Raw genomic sequence first — 18,144 nt, forward strand, 5'->3', positions numbered from 1 at the left:
TACTTTTGTTGTTGATGCAACATGTTTTCATTTTAATGTTACTTTTATTGTGGGAAAACAAATGAAAAAACATTTAAACACTGATGCAAAAGAGGGCAAATTATTTGCTTATAATAGTGCTACTTTTCATTTGTATGGGGCTTGTGACTTTTCAAAACATTTTGTTTTTCAACTAATCATATAAACTTTAGACAAAGAGTTATGTTCTTAAAAAAGAAAAAGAAAAATCACCCCAAATCCCATCATCCACGCACCACGACCAGACTCGGTCCCTTCCAGACTGGTCCATGTGCTTGCACACTTACCTGAAGTACCCGTACTTCTCCAGAACCATGAAATATAAACACTGCCTTGCAGCCAGTTTTCCACTTGGTTTACTGTGAATGTCCTTCCAAAATGTTAGTCCTAAATATAACTCTTGGTAGCTGTTTGGTTTCCCCGGGCGAGAGCTCCCCGCCCACCTGGTCCTCGCGGGTCCCAATGCCGGGTCTATCTGGTCTAAGGCCAACTATTGTTGCTAAGTGCTTCCTGTGTCCTCCCCACCTTCCCCCCACGCCCTGCCTTCCGTCCCCATCGTACTCACATGCTGGACAGGTAACACGGCCTGGCTTATGTCATCCCCCTTTATGGATGGGGACACCACCGGGGCAGCTCTGTCCTCTGTACAACTTACATATGGGAGCCGCCAACAAGTCCAGGAAGACAGTGAGGAAGCCCAGAGTCCAAAGGGAGAGGACCCACAGAGCCTGTTCCCAAACGGGAGGTGCCACGTGCAACAAAACTGACAAGACCAGACAGTGGCTGCAGCTCTGAGCTGGGACTCACCCTCGGGGTTCCAAGGGACACTCATTAGGACTGACCAGCCCTGACCGGCCAGTGCACCGAGAGAAAGAATGGGAAGGGAGAGAAATTCTCAACAACACTGTGGTAGTGAAATGTTTGAATTTTATTGAGAACATTGCACATCCTTTGTCTATGTGACAGCGTCTCATGCTGGGTCCCGCTGGTCTGCGCGCAGGAGCTCATGCAGGTGGTAACGTGTGGTATGTACATCAATATACAGACGAGAACACTGAGGAGTGTATCTTAACGATGGGTTTCGTGGATGAATTACATACATGTAGTGTCCAAATTCTAGAGTCAAATTGAAAGCAAACAACCTCATGTCTGGAGAAGCCAGCAGCTTTCAGGGTCACTCCAGGAGCATTCCAGACGGTGCCTTTAGCCGTCAGGGTCATGTCCAGGACAGCCGTCAGTTCCTCACACACAACTGGCCCACGTGGGGGTCCAAACAGGGGTCCTTGGGGCGGGCGGCTCGTCCCTCCAAACAGCAGATGGGAGGTTCAGCCAGCAGTGTCAGGAACAGGACCCCAAGTCACCACCAAGTCAGACCCAGTCCGCTCCCGACTGTCCCGTCATGTGGACACAGAACCCTGCGAGCTGAGGCCAGCCTCCGGCCACGGACAAGGACACGCAAGATGGCAGAACTCTGCCTTCCCCATTTATATAGTTGGGGCGGTAAACAAATCTTTTCGGAGATTCTCGGACCTCACAGAATTTAGACATGGGAAAGACAGCTAAGTTTTTCTCTCGCTGGATCAAATTTATGATTGGGGCAGACCTTATGTTTTGGTGTAAATATTTTAGAGATGAAAAGAGCCTTGTGCTGTATTTTGTTGTTTTGAGCAAAGGGGCGCACGGCCTCCCCACGGCACCCACTAGCCCACTGTCAGACCCGCCCTGAGACGACGTGGCCTCCCCAGTGTGACCATTTGGGACCACTGTACAAGCAGCAGTCCTTACAAAGAGACTCTACAGTCTGGAGGTCGACAACATTATTTGAATAAAAATAAATTCCAGAGAAATCAATGCGTGTGACATGTTGGCTGGCCCATTTTAAAATGTTTTTGATGACAGTAAAAAAAACATCTGAAATAGGAAAAGACGGTCAGGTAAATCAAGACCCGAATCAAAGCGGCAGCTCTTTGGCGTCCCTTGCCTGAGAGGCGATTAGGGCTGAGGAGGTGGCTAGGATGTCCTGCGGACACTGGCTCACGTCACAAATGTCACAAACCTGCCGCCCCAGTCTGCTTTTCAACTGGACGTTCCCGTCAGCAGGGCAGCAGCCACGCCCAGTGTCTGTGGAACTAATACTTAGATTTAGCTAACAGAACGCAAACCCTCCCGACCCACGCTGGTCAGAAGGACTCAAAATGTAGGGTTTTTCTTTAAAAAACCAAGTCCTGGGTTGTGTCAACTTTGCCATTAAGTCTCTCAAGTCCAGACTGAGGACCCCGGGTGCAGATCAGTGCCCCAAGGCCGGCTCCATCTACTGCGCAGTGAACGTGAGACAGGATAGTCTAAAGTGCCGTTTCCTGATTGGTCTCAGGGAGTTAACCAAGCCTCCTTCCTTTTCTCCAGCTCACAGGGCAGTTGTCCCACTTGTCCCAGGAGCAGGGCAGGTGGCCTGACTCACACATGAAGGCTCTGACCCCTCCTGCCCCTCCCCCGGGGCTCCCCCACCCTGCCCTGCCTCCCTCCTTCCTCTGGATTGCAAGGCGGATTCCGGGGCGGCGCCTAGGGGCTCTCGGGGCTGAGCCCCGCATGGGGCCTGTCCTGCTGGTCCCACAGACCCAACCAGAAAGGTGCAGATCACAGCTCGGGGGCCACAGGGACCACACACAGTGAGGCAGGGACTCACGGACTTCAGTCATTATCACACCGGAGGTGTGTGTCTACGGAAGGTATTTCCACTGGGTTTTGTCATCAAAACCCACATTTTTTAAAAAAAACTAAGTCCATCTCCCAATCCCCACTAGAAAAAATACCCTTTATGGAGAGAATACAAATGCACGGCCTCCCAGGACATTCTGGGTGTGTCGAAGCCCTGCTCTGGGGAGGTTGGCACCACAGACATCCTTCCTGTTCCATGGAAATAAAACCCCAGCGCGCGTGAGCCAGACCATACCCGCAGAGGGGACCGGCCTGGGGCCTGAGGCCACCTCTGGCTCAGGACGAGCACCCTGCAAGGAAGGGAGAAGGCTGGTGTGGGCTACGCCTGTCCCTGAACCAGGTTGGCCCCCAGCCACGTGCGCCACAGCCCTCCCCCCACGACGGACGTGCCCCGCTGGACGGCTCCGTGCAGACACGGAGACATCAGAGGCTGCGTCTGTCTGTGCCAGGAGCGTATGGGGCTAGGCTGAGTGACGGGTTGCTCTGTCCCGTCCCGCATTTCCTGAGACCATCACAGGCACAGGACGCTGGTACACAAGTGCTGACAGCCTGGACTTCGCCATGGGGTGGGGTCTGCCCTGTCTCTGCCTGTGACACGCATGGGCCCACAGAACCAAGAGCGGGGACCATTGCCTCTTGCCTGAGTGGGAGCAGGAAAGCGAGGGTCTGAGTGCAGCGTGGGGTCACCCGGCCCTCCGCCCCGACCTCCTGGCTCAGCTGGCCCCGGCTGTCCTGTCTGCCCATGGGTCCCCCGGACGCTAGCAGCACCCCCTTCCCTGCCGTGACCGTGCAGCAGAGGCCCACTGTGTCGTCAGCTTTCAGCCTGCGTACTTCCTATATTTCAAACACGTCTGATAAAGCTGGATGGAATAATTTAAAATGTGCCTTCATTGGTATTTTCCAAAATGAGTATCTAGCACTTGAATCTGTTTCCGTCCTGTGGAGATCTCTGCGCGGTGCTCATCGCCGCCAGGCTCGGAGGAAGCAGCAGCCAGGACATTTATGGCGCAATGGACTCCTCGTCCCCAAAGATAAATACTGTTTAAAATCCCCAATGAATGGCCTCAGTGATCTCTGATTATTTAAAAGTAAAGCCAGGAAAGGTTTCCATGCCACGACCCTACCAGGAGCACAGAAGCGTCTCCCAGGCAGGCTGTGGACCTACTGGGGTGCTGGGGGGGTGCGTGTGGACGCGGAGATGTTGCTTTAGGTTACTACTCGCTACTTTATCACCTCCTCCATCTAGAAGTGCTTTTATTACTATTAAAATAATGTGGCAAAAGAGTGACCGAACATAGTTACTTATTTTATAAACCACGTTCCTAGCTCTGAATAAATTATTTATTCAAGAATTTCACATGAAGTAATTTCTAGTTTCCTAAGCTTAAAGAAGCCCTGCTCAATAGAACTCAATTTCTAACGTAAACTGAGATTGAAAGCGGTCACTTGGTCACTGTAAAGGGGAGATGCTGCAAGCTGCCAGCGGCGGCCCGCCCCGGCCCGATACTCCCACGCCCGCCTCCAGTCCACATGTGAGGCTCTGGGCCCAGGTCCCACGCATGGTCAGGGGGTGAGAGCGAACTGGTCCTGCTCGGTGGGCTTCTCCACCCAGGCGCCCAGCCCCGCCTTCAGGAACGCCCGGAAGAGACAGGCCTTGGCGGCTTGGTACTCCCTGGCCGCCAGCTTGGACTCGTGGTACATGTTGGGTTTGGAGACCTTGCAGCGCGTCAGGTTGGAGGGAACCTGTGTGGAGACAGAGCGAGCACAGCCGTTGAGGCGGCGACAGGAAGGTGAACACGCAGCAGAGCGTCCAACGATGGTGCTGGGTCCTATGCTGCTTCTGGGGGCGCCACCCCGAGGGGCTCTTCACAGGGCAGAGCCTAGACGCCCCCTCCCCTGCGCGGGGCCGAGCTGCTACCGGATAAACAGGCAGCGCTCTGGCGACCCACGGCTCTTGACTGAAAGGTCCACGTTAACACATATCTACTGAGGAACCACACCCCTGGTGTCACTGTCATTTTGTCACTGGACGGCTGCCTCCTGGGCTGGCTACCTCACCTGTGAGCGCCCTGCAACTTGTCTGCTCCACCGACGCCAAGTTCAACATCAGCTTCATAATAAACAAATGCTATAAACTTGACTCACAAATAAGTAGAAACTAGTGATATATTGACTTACTACATAAAGGTGTTTTGGGGAAAAAGGGCCCTGCTGCTGCTGGTGCCAGCGGGTTTAAAATCCTTCCCAGCAGGTGCCCAGCACTGCGGCCTGGAGGGTGCCTGGCTCTTCCAGCTGAGGTGACAGCAGGTTCCCAGCAGGAGGGCGGGGCTGAGCTGCTTTAAGTTTGAGGAACCAGCACCAGCCTTTCAGCTGAACACTGTCAGCAGGAATGGGAGGTTCTAGGAGGGTCTGGAGGACCTGGGGGGCCGTGACAGGATGGTAAGGGTGTAGACGGACAGCGGTGGGGGCGGCAGGCGCTGCCGCGGGGACACCTCAGTACCTTGCCGTGTACACGCATCCAGCGACAGTACAACGCGTGCTTACACAGGCGCGACGCACGGCCCAGCTCGTCCTTGCCCGTCGTGGCGTTGATGACCTCGATGGCCGAGTCGCCGACCGTCCAGTTGACGCTGAAGTTGGGTGCCTTTCCCGGCTGCCGTGCTTCTGCATTGCTGATGCCTGGAAGCAACAGACAGGGCGAGGTGACACGGAGTCCGCAGGCCGGGCAAGACCCCTGCTCGGCTGGGAGGTGGGCAGACGGTCCACGGAAGGCCAAACCGTGCGACTTCACAGCGCTCCTGAACTTGCTTAGGTGACAGAGCTGGGAAGCTGGGCGGCCTGTCACAGAGGCCGAGCCACTCCTGGGCCAGCTCGGGGCCTCAGTCACGCTGGGGCTGCTCCTCAGTGCATCACAGCTTGGAGCTCAGCCACCCGGCCCCCCTCCCCTGGCACAGCGACACCCACACACAAGACACGACCGGTCAACAAGGGCACATGCGTGTCCTCTGACCACATCCCAACACTTCTGGGACCAAGGCTGGGTTCCTGGATTTTCACCCCGTCAAGGCCATGGTTCTCTCCAGTGTGCAGAGCTCAGAGCCAGCTTGGCTGTGGTCGGCCCTGAGTAGGACGGGGGTCTGACCCCCCGCTGAGCCTCGGCCTTCCTTTCCACCCTCTGTAGCCAACGCTGAGTTTCATGCCCTGCAGTCCGGGCAGTGAGTCTGAGTTGACTCAGTCGTGGCAATGACCATGTCAGCGACGCTCTGCAGAGCTGAGCAGTGATAGACTTCACAGAAAACGTGTTCAATCTCCAGCAGGTCTGAGTCACGGAAATGAGACCACTGCCAACTTCAGAGACAGTCTCTGTCCCACCTACTGCTCCGTCACATGGGGACCCGACACAGAGCCAGCAAGCTGTACACGATAATGGCACTCAGACGTCCCACGACCTGCCGTGTGCCAGCCGGAAGCCTGGGCGCCAGTGGTGAGTCCCAGCTCACAGGCGGTGAGTTGAGACGTCCCAGCTCAATCAGCCAGGTAGGAAAAGGGCTGAGGTGAGCCCACTTGGTCCTATCGAGGCCTCAGGATGAAATGTGGGCGTACTGAGCCCACCCATCCAGTGCCACCTCACCTGGAAACAGCCCCTCAGACACGCTGAGAGTGTGTGCGCTCTGGGCGCCGGGCTAGTCAGGCGGACACAGGAAACCAGGCGTCACAGACGTCGTCTTCTTCCAGGAACACAGTCGTGGGGCGGGGGGCGGGGGGGCTCGGGGGGGCAGGTGTGCTTGTTTACTGACCCTTAAACCTTAGAGTTCTACCATTTTCATTAGAACTACACGTGGTCCATTAACCTGAAAAAGTAAGACCTAATAGGACAAATACCTTTCTATATTTTAAGCTAAATGAAGTGCCCTCTTTAGCAAAAATTGAGAAAATAAGGCAAAAAGAAAATAGCTAGCCCTGGCTTCCAATACTGACCACGTGCTTTTTCTGGGGCAGAATGTCCCCACAAATGGTCACAAGAGCATAGTTCTCCAATTCCACGGGGCCAGCAGTCCATGGGGACTGACACACAGAGAGGGTGTCTTTCGGGGTCTCAAAGTGAGAAGTAGGGTAATGAGGTGCGGGAAGTGGGGGCAGCAGACGCTGAGGCCAGGCTGAGAGCCGGTCGCAGAGTGTGCGCCGAGCCAGACGCTCGGAGCAAAAGCACGCACGCTGAGCTGGCCCAGCAGCGGCGGTGCCAGTGAGGGCCCTACAAGCTGGGCTTTCTTCTAACCCTGCCTCCAGGTATTCTCGAGGGCTCCTCACCCACCACTGCGCGGTCCAAACGGAGCGACATGTGAGTAGTAAGAGAGACTCCTGGAAGAGAAACTGTTACTCATCTGTTACACGACCAGGAAAATGTCGAGTTCACAACTGCAGCTGAACGTGGCCTTTAGCTGCAAATGAATGGAAACCCTTGTAGGAGCTAAAGCAGACGGAGCTGGTGTACAGCCCCCAGGGGAGGGCGGCACAGGCCACCTGACCTCTAAGCCCCTCCGTGTCTGCGGAACCCCAGGGTCCCAAAGTTGTGAAAAAACCTGCCACTTAAGCCAGAAGCAGAGCACCTTCTAGACTTTCATTCTAATTTTTGCCAAAAAAGGCAAGGCCTGAGCCGAGGAGAGAAGTAACTGAAACCAGTCCAGAGGCCCGAGCGTCTGTTAGGACCAGGCAGCAGGGGTGTTTGTGGCCCCTGGGGTCCCCGGAGCTGGTCTCGGGGCCTTCCCGCCAGCTCCGCCGCACCCCTGCTCCTTCGTTAATCCAAGACGGGTGCCAGGGCTCTGCAGGAGAACCTCTGGCCGGATAAGACTTCCCTCTTGGATGAGACCCTGGGGTGCCAAAACGCAGCTGCGGGAAGGAACCGCGTCTCTGGTCCAGGTGACGTGTGCGCTGCTGCCCACCTGGCTGGCAGGAGCCCCCACATCATGCGGAAGCAGGACTCACCCAGACTGCGTTCCCCAAAACAACATGGGACAGGGTGCATTAAATCGAAAGTCCCCACCCGGCCGCCAATATGTCCCAGGTAACAGGAGAAGGGATTTCCAATGTTGAGAAATCCTCCAGGATGTCATCAGTAAGACAGGTAACTGTACTTTACCATCACACACCCACATAGAGAACTTTCAGAAACAACAGCAAACCCCAGACCATAGAACCTCAGGATCGGAGGCACCGTGAGGTCACCACGTCCCTAGTAATGGGCACGCAGGACACTCAATCCTCTCAGGAAACTCTTTTCTGGACAGTTCCAGTCACCAGTATGGACGCAGAAGGAGAAGTGAAAGGCCAGACAGAGTGTTTTCCTAGGACAGAGAGGCGGGTCAAGCGGGGGGCGGGGGGAGAATGTGAGCGGGTGGCTGTGACACACAGGAGGCGGGTCCTGGGGCCCTGGCTGACCCCAGACAACGACACGTCCCACAGAGCAGAATACCCATGGTATGGCCGTGGCCGAGCAGAGCCGACAGAAAGGACAGCGCGACGCAGGAGGCCTGGGCTGTGATCCTCCAGGGGTGGGGGTGGGGGCAGACACAGAGCACAGGTCAGAGAGGAGAACCCAGACAGGCACATGGGTAACGTAGAATGGGCGGTCAGACAGCTGAGCGCGGGGAGGAAAGCAGCCACAGCCCTGTGCTGGCTCTCGGGAACGGTCCCGATGTCAAGGGCAAGAGATCAGTTTAATGCCACCAGAGAGAAAACAAGAAGGGGGGGTCCCTAGAAAGGAGAGAAAATTGAGGTGGCTGATTCCGGAAGACCATGGGGGTGGGGGATGACTCAGGCCCTGGGAGGCCTGGAGCCAGGGGACCACAGGCGGCAAACCCGTGCCTGAGCACGGCGGAGCGGAGACGTGGAGACAGCTGTGGGCACCACCCCAATCAGCCCAGGACGGCCAGCCCTGCCCTGTGCCGCATGTGGACGTGTTCCAGCAAAACGAAAAGTCAATCTGAGTGTGGAATCAGAGAGGGGAGACCCTGGACACGGAACACGGTGATTAGAAACCAGTGGCCCTCGCACGCGAGCCTAACAGCTGCAGACAACGTGCTGAGGACCAATGAGAAAGGCTCTCTCAACCCCAGGATGCCGCCATCAGAGTCTAGAAGGATGAGAGTGGGGAGAAAGTGGAGTGAAAACCAGCCTGAGCTTTTCCTTGGCCTCGGGCTGCGACCCTCATGAATACTGATTAAATCCTGATGCTGATTTTGTTTTCAAAGTGCTTTAAATATATTTGTTTAAAATTAAGGGTAAAACAGAGGTAAGATTTAGAACTTCCAAACCACCAGTGTGGACAAAAAAGAGAAAAAGACAATGTAATTAATCCAGCAAGAGGAAAGGGAGGAAAACAATAGCAAGCAGGTGTAACGGGCAGAAAACACGTAAGACAAGGGCAGGATGGCTCCGTGCGCTCTGTCTTGCCCCCTTGGAGTCGTTCTGCTCTAGGTCATGTGGCCTGGTCACTGCTGCCTCCAGAACTGGGGCAGGGGAAAGGGGTCTCATCACCATTCAGTGCCTGTTCTCGCCTGGAAAGTAAGATCCCTGCCTCACTCATACTTGTCCCCCCCCCCCCCCACCCCCGAAAGCTTCACTCTCCTGAGAAGGGTCCGCTGCTGTCAGCACTATAAGCAGTGACTGGGCTTTGTTAGGCTGCTTCTTTGCTACTGTTTTGTAAAAATGGTGGCAGTAAAGCCAGCACTGAGGGAGTCCCTCGCCGGTGGCCCCAGAGCAGCCTCGGCACTGAGACAAGACCACCGGCCTCCCTTCTGGAGTTCACCCTGCGCCTGGATGGCACACTGGGCCAGTCGAGAAACAGCCTCCAGGCCAAAGCATGTGACACAAAAGCCGGACTGTCCTGAAAGTGTCAGGCGCTGGGTCTGAAACTAACCTGGAAAGAAGACAGGAGAGGACACAGGCGCCGTCTCCAAAACGCCCGGGGAGGGCACGCTGAGCGACACAAAGGCTTACGCTCACCACCGAGAGGCTCTCACAGTAAAATACGTTTCTACGCTGAGCTGCAAACAAAATGCGTCTCATTCTACCCTTGGCAGCATTTTGAAAAGAGCCCGTCCCTAAACGTTGCCAAGTCCGTGTGACTCGCTTTGGGCTTTAGATAATCTTGTGTGAGCTGATTAGTCATCTGTGCTGCACTATGTCCCTTCCCTCCTCAGGACAGCACATTCCCGGGGCGCCTTTACACTGCATTCCCTTTTTAACGGACACGATCTTGGTGATAAAATGCAATGAAAAACATGCGCGCCGGGCATGGACTGTGGTGGATACACGCTGACACTGCATGTGCCCATCAGGGCCGGAAGGGAACAAGCCCCGGGTCCTGGGAACAGGTGTGTGACCTCCCAGATCTATTGACACCAGCACTCTGCCCTGCAGACCCTCCCGCTCAGTCCCCTTTGTCTGTGGTGACAGTGGGTTCCCACAGCTGTCAGGCCAACCGCTGGGTCCGCGAAGGAAGGCACTGCCTGGCCCTGCCCTGCTGCGTCGTCCGTCCCCTGCCAACCCCATGGGACTGCGCTGGTCTGCAGGTGTCTTTGCCAAAGTTACCCACTATACCGATTTAATGCTCTTCAAGGAAAAACAACAGTGAAACACCACTGTCCCAAACATAGCATTTGCCCAAAGTAAAACCAGTTTGCATTCCAGAACAGACTGCAATGCCCCTCTGACGCTGTCGCATCAGCACTCGAGAGACATTCTGCTTCCTGGCACTCGAGCGGTGTCCCTATGCTTCACAGAATTCTCCCATGCTCATGCACAGAGGTTAGGGCGGAAGGTGGTCTGTCCTAGTCACCAGGCGGAGGAAGAAAAACCCGAGTGCCACGCTGCCAGCGAGGCGTGGGCCCCAACCGCATGGCAGGTTGCTTTAGGCTTCGGGGTTAGAGGAGAGCATGGGTGGGGACAGGTGACTGAGAGCAGGTTCTTGTGTTCTGTTACTCACTTCCTATCTGACAAACACGCAGAGCACGCCAACTGCCTCCCTGGCAAATGCTGTTTTCCAGTATCGCTTTAGAGCCAGCCACGCACTTCATGTCCATGTGACATGATAAAAATAATTTGCCTTTTATAGACGAGTTCTCCCGTCAGTACCCTACAACGCTCCTCAGCAAAACGGCCCCACTCAGACTTCAGGTGTCAGACAGCACACAGGCGCTAACTAGCGACATTTCTGAGCACCCTCCATGTGCCATGGATTTCACATACAGTGTTTTAAGTGACTGAATGTGAAAGACGTGACAGCTGAAACTAAACAAAGTGCTCTTCCCTCACACGTAGGATACAGGACTACATGGGGAGAATTATTTCCCGACCCCTGACAAATTCATAAACGAACACACAACCAATGACACTTCGTGTCTTCCATGGGAAGCTTAATGCATGTGGATGCCACAATTTCAGCTCATCCACTGTCAAGTTTCATCAGAATCTATGTTTCTTCCTTAAAAATTAATAGTTAAGGTTGGGGAGCTGTGAAATTTGACTTGAGGTGACCTCTGCTTTTCTCCATTTGTGCGTGGCCCACGTGCTCCCAGAGCCCCATTTCCAGTGAAAGGCTTTACTCCAGTCAGGGCAGTTACCCGCCAGGCGCCACAGAACAGGCACGGCACACGCACACCAGTGGAACACACCCAGTCCAGGATTACAATTTAGTTCTGAGCTTCCACAAGTAGTGAAATGACATTTTCAAAAGGATAAAAGTACCTTAACTGTGTCCTTTAAAAGGGTGAACTGAGAAGTTACGACCCTTGAATTCAAAAGCTCTCGTTCACTTTACTGTTATCCACTGACATTCTATAAGAAAAACAACAAGCAAACCAGTAACAAAGGGCGTATAGGCAAGTGCAAGACACCCCAACACACCCGCCCGTCCTGGCCCATCCTGTCACCTCCCCGACACACCCGCCCGTCCTGGCCCATCCTGTCACACCCGACACACCCGCCCGTCCTGGCCCATCCTGTCACCTCCCCGACACACCGGCCCATCCTGGCCCATCCTGTCACACCTGACACACCCGTCCGTCCTGGCCCATCCTGTCACACCCGACACACCTGCCCGTCCTGGCCCATCCTGTCACACCTGACATACCCGCCCATCCTGGCCCATCCTGTCACACCCGACACACCCGCCCGTCCTGGCCCATCCTGTCACCTCCCCGACACACCGGCCTGTCCTGGCCCATCCTGTCACCTCCCCGACACACCTGCCCGTCCTGGCCCATCCTGTCACCTCCCCGACACACCCGCCAGTCCTGGCCCATCCCGTCACCTCCCCGACACATCCGCCCGTCCTGGCCCATCCTGTCACCTCCCCGACACACCCGCCTGTCCTGGCCCATCCTGTCACCTCCCCGACACACCTACCCGTCCTGGCCCATCCTGTCACCACCCCGACACACCGGCCCATCCTGGCCCATCCTGTCACCTCCCCGACACACCCGCCCGTCCTGGCCCATCCTGTCACACCCGACACACCCGCCCGTCCTGGCCCATCCTGTCACACCCGATACACCCGCCTGTCCTGGCCCATCCTGTCACCTCCCCGACACACCCACCCGTCCTGGCCCATCCTGTCACCTCCCCGACACACCCGCCTGTCCTGGCCCATCCTGTCACCTCCCCGACACACCCGCCCGTCCTGGCCCATCCTGTCACCTCCCCGACACACCCACCCGTCCTGGCCCATCCTGTCACCTCCCCGATACACCCGCCCGTCCTGGCCCATCCTGTCACCTCCGTGAGACACCCACCCGTCCTGGCCCATCTTGTCACACCCGACACACCCGCCCGTCCTGGCCCATCCTGTCACACCCGACACCCACCTGTCCTGGCCCATCCTGTCACCTCCCTGCGGTTTCGCCAGGAGTGATGGCTTGCAGTCTAAGGGAGAGCCTGCCGATGGACCCCGTAATGGCCTCAGAGGCCCACTAGAGCAGCCCAGGCTGTCCTGGGACGCGCTGCCCCACAGAGCAGGTCCCTATGGTGCCTGTACGTGTACAGCATGCACACTGCGAAACACGGGTCAGTGACAGGTGACACGGGCACACAGATACTTGCCGCTGAGCAGAGGCTTGTTGAGGACGTACAGCGGGGGCAGGTCTTCTATGTTGGCGATCCGCTGGTACACGGCTCTGGACAGGTGGTCCCCGTGGTACAAGCTGCCCAGGATGATGCTCGAGAAGTAGACGGGCTCCACGAAGATGCTGAGCAAGGAGCCCTGGACGCCCACCACGTTCCACCTGCAGGCAGATGCCACACTCAGCGGAGGGCGCAGCGTGTTCACGCCCCGCAATGCAGAACATGTCGGCCAACTTAAAAGCAGCAGCTGAATACCGACTCAGCAACTTAGAATTTGAAAGACAAAAATCTTCGTAAACTGATTTTAGGCTGTGGAATGACGTCTGCCATGGTGACACACTGACTGCAGACTAGTTCTAACGAGGTATCTGTGAGCCCCATTTCTTGAGAGGAAATCAAAGAGGAAAGTAAACATTTTATTACTTCCAATAAGAGGGGTCGCTCTAAAAGAGTCCTTGAAAACACCAAACCATTACTTCCTTGGGGACAGCTCAGAGTCAGGCTGTTTAACACACGGAGGCAAGTCAGCCACACCTGTCACCTGCCTGCAGGGGACGGCAGCAGGGCCACTGCTGGAACGGCACTGGGAGAGGGAGGTGAGCAGTGACCCCATGACATCACACCCATCATGCACCTCACCGACAATCCAGGTGTCCCTCTGGGCTCAGATGCACACGCCATCTCACAAACATGACACTGCCCTGTCTGAGCCCCACACAGAGAAACACCTGGCAGCTGGGGGTCCACATGCCAGCACCTCAATGCTGGGCACTAAGTCCACGGGGGCAGAGCCCACCCAGCCCACATGTCCCTGGAGCCCGTGAGCTGTGTGGACGGGGACACCAGTGAAAAAGCACACCCATGACTAAGAACTAGGAGCTGAGGGACTGCAGGTTCCATGAAAATGCAGAGGGTGCCGACTCTTGGGAAGGTTCCCAGAGGGGCTGTGAGGTGAAGGGCGGGAGCCCAGCCCAGAGCCAGGAGGGGACGCCGGGGTGACCACAGGGACAGGCCCAGGGAGTGGTGGGGCCAGGCAGCTGGGAGTAGCCGGGGCCACTGCAGGGCAGTAGGGAGCGACCGAAGGGCTCTGGGTACAGTGGTGGCACTGCTTCATTTAGTGGACGTGATCTGCCTGCAGGGTAGGGAAGGGGCGACGGGGCGGACAGGGGTCCCCTCAGCAGTGGCCCGGTCAGAAGCGAGGCCGCTGTCGGCATTAGAGCTGCCCTCTGTCTCGCCCTCCCCGAGTCCACTCTCAGGGCGCAGCCACCAGCTCTGTGGCGTCTCGGCCTCAGGAAGGCAGGAGGCACCGCCGAGTGGTCAGGGCTGGAATCAGGCAGCGGCGCGGGCGAATGGCATCTGCACGAGCGCTGCCCCAAGTCCTGGCCCACGCAGCGCCTGGCTCCGCAGCTCAGGCCACTCAGGCCAAACCCGCCGAGCCCTGCTCGCCTCCTCGCTCCGTCCCAGGCCAGCGGCCAGCAAGCCTGTGGGAGCCCCTTTCAGAACAGACCCAGGGGCTGCAGCCGGTCCCGGAGCACACGTCAGGCCTCCTGCCCACTTTACCCTCTCGTTTGTGGTGACTACAGCCCCCACCCCAGCGCCCATCCCCGGCAGCGGCCACCTGACCCTGTGAAAACAGGCCCGCTGAGGTCACTCCTTTGCGCAGGCCCCCACAACACTCCGTGTTCTCATTCCGACAGCGGCCAGCCCAGCTGTCTGAGCTGACCTGGCTTCCTCCTCCATCCTTCCCTCCCAAAGGCACCTCCCAGGCTCCCTGCTCTCCCACAACAGCCACTACCCTCAGACCCTTCAGCCTGAACACGGTCCCTGGACAGCCCCCGGCCACCGTCCCCCCATCTCTCTCTGCAGAAAGCCCCTCTTGGTGACCCGCCTCTAACTTCCTGCATTTCTTAGGGCGCTAGTTTTTATCACCTGTGCCCCCAGCCACCCCAGTCCTAAGCTCCCCGGGGGAGGGGCTCATCATTTACTCACTGGTCTGTCCCAGCACTCACAGTGCGCACCTGCCACACACAGGTCAGTAAATATGGGCTGGGCAGACAACCCCTCCGATTCCTACGACACCCTCTAAAACATTAAAACACAGGTTTTCCTACCTTACACGGAAAACCATGAAATGATCCAATGCTCACGAAACCACAGGGCACCCTTTCTATATAAATTGAGAAGCGTGTGTGTGGATTTAGGCCATCTTTAAACTGGATTCATCCTCTGGGGCTGGCTTTAAAATAGTGATCTTGCAGAAACCTCTATTTGTTACGAGTCGTTAATTTGGAACACATGCTCCATCAGAGAACTGCAGGAGTTTCTGCCTGCTCCGCGCAGCCCCGGGTGGGAAGTGGGGTGCACAGCACATCGCTGCTGACAGGCTCCCCACTGAGACAATGGAGACCAGGAGGACCGCTGCACCCGGAGCAAAAAGGCCCAGTGACGGCCAAGGGACGCCAGTGACGGCCAAGGGACGCCAGTGACGGCCAAGGGGTGTGCACTGATGCAGCCAGGCTCTAGACCACCAAACGTCCCCAGGTAAAGCTCTGCAAAGATGGGAAACTTGGCACAGATGGGTGCCTGCCACGCGTCGCCCCCACCTCCCTGCCGGCCCCCCTGTGGAGGAGGGTGCAGGGTCCATAGCAGTTTGCCGGTGACAGGTGCTAGGGTGACACTGGGAAGAAGCACTTAGGTGGTAAGGAAGGTGGCCCAGCCGTGTTTGCCGCCAGCAGGCCTTTGGTCCTCTTCGTGACCTCGTTTCTTGGAGGACAAGGTTACGGGGTTCGGAATGCAGTCACGCTGGTCTGTGCCAGGGTCTGTCAAGTGCCCAGCTCTGAGTGGCTGAGTGAGTGGCCAGACAGAGGCCAGAGCAGTCACAGGAGGGACAACTGGCCCAGGACTGTCACAGCCTGTTTAGTGACTGCCAGCTCCCTCATGGTCGTCCCTGCTTCCAACTTGGGACCACACACACACAGCCTGGTGTGCCCCCCACCAATTGGAGAGCGCCCCACTTCTGGCAAGCTGACACACAGCCTCCATAGGGCTCACCTGAGCCCCCTGTCCCATGAGAGCTGCCCCCTCCAGGACCCCTGCTAGGGCAGCTCTGAGGAAGCAAGCTGCCTGCCCTCAGGGGTGCCCCCTGCCTCCTCCCCCAGCTCTGCGCAGCCCCGAGCACAGGGGCGCTAGCTGCAGTCACCTCACTCTCGGCGCCACGCCCCTTGCACCTGCGGCGAGGGGTGGGGTCACGCACCTTCATCACCAAACTGCCCGTGCATGGCGCCTGGTGACCCCAGCAGCAGCACTGCACCGCCCACCCCACCCCGCCCCCGCCCTCAGGCCCTGGCATCTGGCACACAGCTGTCCCTCTGGAAGAGATACAGGTCACGTCATCCAGCACCAGCTGCCCACTAGCCTCTCCTCCGGGATGGCCACTCAGGAGGCTCTTCATTTCACAGGGTTGGGCCAGAACAGGACTGGACTACGGCCAGCGGGCAGCTTCCTGGCTGCCAGGCCAGTGCTGCCCTGGTGCAATATTGAATATTAAGCCCCCTTCAACCACACCTGATTTTATGCAAATGAGGTCACTCTAGGTGGATGGGGGCTGGTCACCAGGGAAACTCATCAGGTGACAAGAGGGGGGAATTTCTAGCCCCCCCACTTCCGGGAAGGGGAGAAGAATTGGAGACTAAATTAATCACCAATGACCAAAGATTAATCAGTCGTGACATGATGGAAATCTGCATAAAACCCACGATCCACGGGCTCAGGAGCTTCTGGGCTGGTGAGCCCCAGGCGCTGGGAGGCGGGCGCTGGGGATGGGTAAGCACTCCTGGCCCTGATGCCCCCTGCTGGCGCCTCTCCCAGGGGGTTCTTCTGAGTTGTGTTCTTTACAATAAACTGGTAAATGAAGTAAACTGTTTTCCCGGAGTTCTGTGAGCTGTTGTAGCATGTTACTGAACCTGAGAGGGGTCGAGACAACCCCCAATTTGCAGCCAAGTCAGGGAGAAGGGTGGGTACCTGGGCAGCCGATGCCGGAGCCCGTGGGGCTGCGTTGGCTCCAGGAGCGTCACAACCGCTGTGACTCGTAGACCTGAAGCTGCGTGGTGTGGCGACCACATGCCTGGCGTCGGAGGGGCCGGCGGTGGCTGCTGCCCCACGCTGTCCCTTCTAGGACCATTCCTTGCTCTTGCCTCCTGGCTTTTCTTTGCTTTGTCCTTGCAATGATGTGTCATCCGCAAACAGTGACAGACACAGATCGAGGGGTGACATCCGTGGATTTTGACTGATAATTGCGTGCATGTGTGCCACCTCTGGTCTGAACCCATTTCAGACGAGAGGTGGAACAGGCCTGTCACTCCGGCCACGCCCCTCCCGGCCACGCCCCTCCCGGCCACGCCCCTCCCGGCCACGCCCCTCCCGGCCACGCCCCTGCATGACGAGCTGTTCCCTTTATCATCCGGGTGCTCACTGGGTGTTGGTTTGAGGGGTCAGAATCTCTTCCCAGTGTGGGGTTTTCCTTTCCACTATATGGGCATTTGGTAAGTTACTTTTAAAATTTCAATTTAGTGAAATTTATTCATGTTTTTTAAATAATTTGGGCTTCCCATGCCTTGTTTAAGGATCCTGCTGAGATGGAAGCCATAAAAACTGCCAGGTACCACTTTCCACGTCCAGGTCCTGGTCTGTCTGGAATGTACTCCTCGTGCTGAGCAGCGGCCTCGCTTTTCTTTGTCCATCGCGCCAGGACTGTCTGTCGACCAGGTCATCTCTTCACGAGCCCCAGGTACAGCAGAGACTACGGCTGCCGCCCTGTGTCCCCCCCAATCTTCAGACCAAGAGCCTCGGGCGAGTGGGCTGGGGGCATGCCCAGGTGGCCCCCTTCTGTGCTCCCGCCCTCTGCTGGGGATCAGCCCCGATGCTTGGGGCCTGGCTGTGCCCAGGACTGGGACCCTGCACATAGAAGGTGCCAGGAAGATGGGATCCAGCCTCTGGACAACGTGCTGTGCACGGAATTTTCTGACACAGAGAAGTAAACTTCCATCCAGTTTGTAGGCAAACCTCATGCTAAGGGGGCGTCATGTGTCCACGGGTTTCCTTCCAGACAATGTGCCACTTGCCTCTGCCAATCACACTCAGGGTTACATCGTTCCTTTTCCATCTGAGGGTTGGCACAAGATGTTCAAGTGCTATGAAAAATGACGAGGGCTCAAGTTACAGATTTGGAGAAACTGACTGAACTATTAAGAATACGTGACTGGGTTTGGTTTGAACTTGGCTCAGGTCGTGTAA

General features: G+C 56.7%; 1 protein-coding gene across 10 annotated transcripts in view; it reads right to left on the reverse strand.

Moving 5' to 3' along the window:
* Positions 1-928: 928 nt before the first annotated feature.
* ADARB1 (adenosine deaminase RNA specific B1) overlaps positions 929-18,144 on the reverse strand; it is a 117,522-nt gene continuing 100,306 nt past the window's right edge. For 6 of the 10 annotated variants that reach the window (XM_074323293.2, XM_074323255.2, XM_074323116.2 and 3 more), the window contains 3 exons: positions 12,832-13,013; positions 5,278-5,412; positions 929-4,476 (listed from right to left, as the gene is read on the reverse strand). In XM_074323293.2, coding sequence (XP_074179394.2) covers positions 4,184-4,476; positions 5,278-5,412; positions 12,832-13,013 — 610 coding nt within the window. In that variant the 3' untranslated portion in view covers positions 929-4,183. Of the gene's footprint in view, positions 4,477-5,233; positions 5,413-11,491; positions 11,569-12,831; positions 13,014-18,144 lie in introns of those variants that run through there. The other 4 variants (XM_074323325.2, XM_074323304.2, XM_074323368.2 and 1 more) reach the window with 2 other exon arrangements.

The sequence above is a fragment of the Rhinolophus sinicus genome, chromosome 17 (assembly GCF_057876585.1).
Source record: "Rhinolophus sinicus isolate RSI-liver-muscle chromosome 17, RSI-T2T, whole genome shotgun sequence".
NCBI lineage: Eukaryota > Metazoa > Chordata > Mammalia > Chiroptera > Rhinolophidae > Rhinolophus > Rhinolophus sinicus.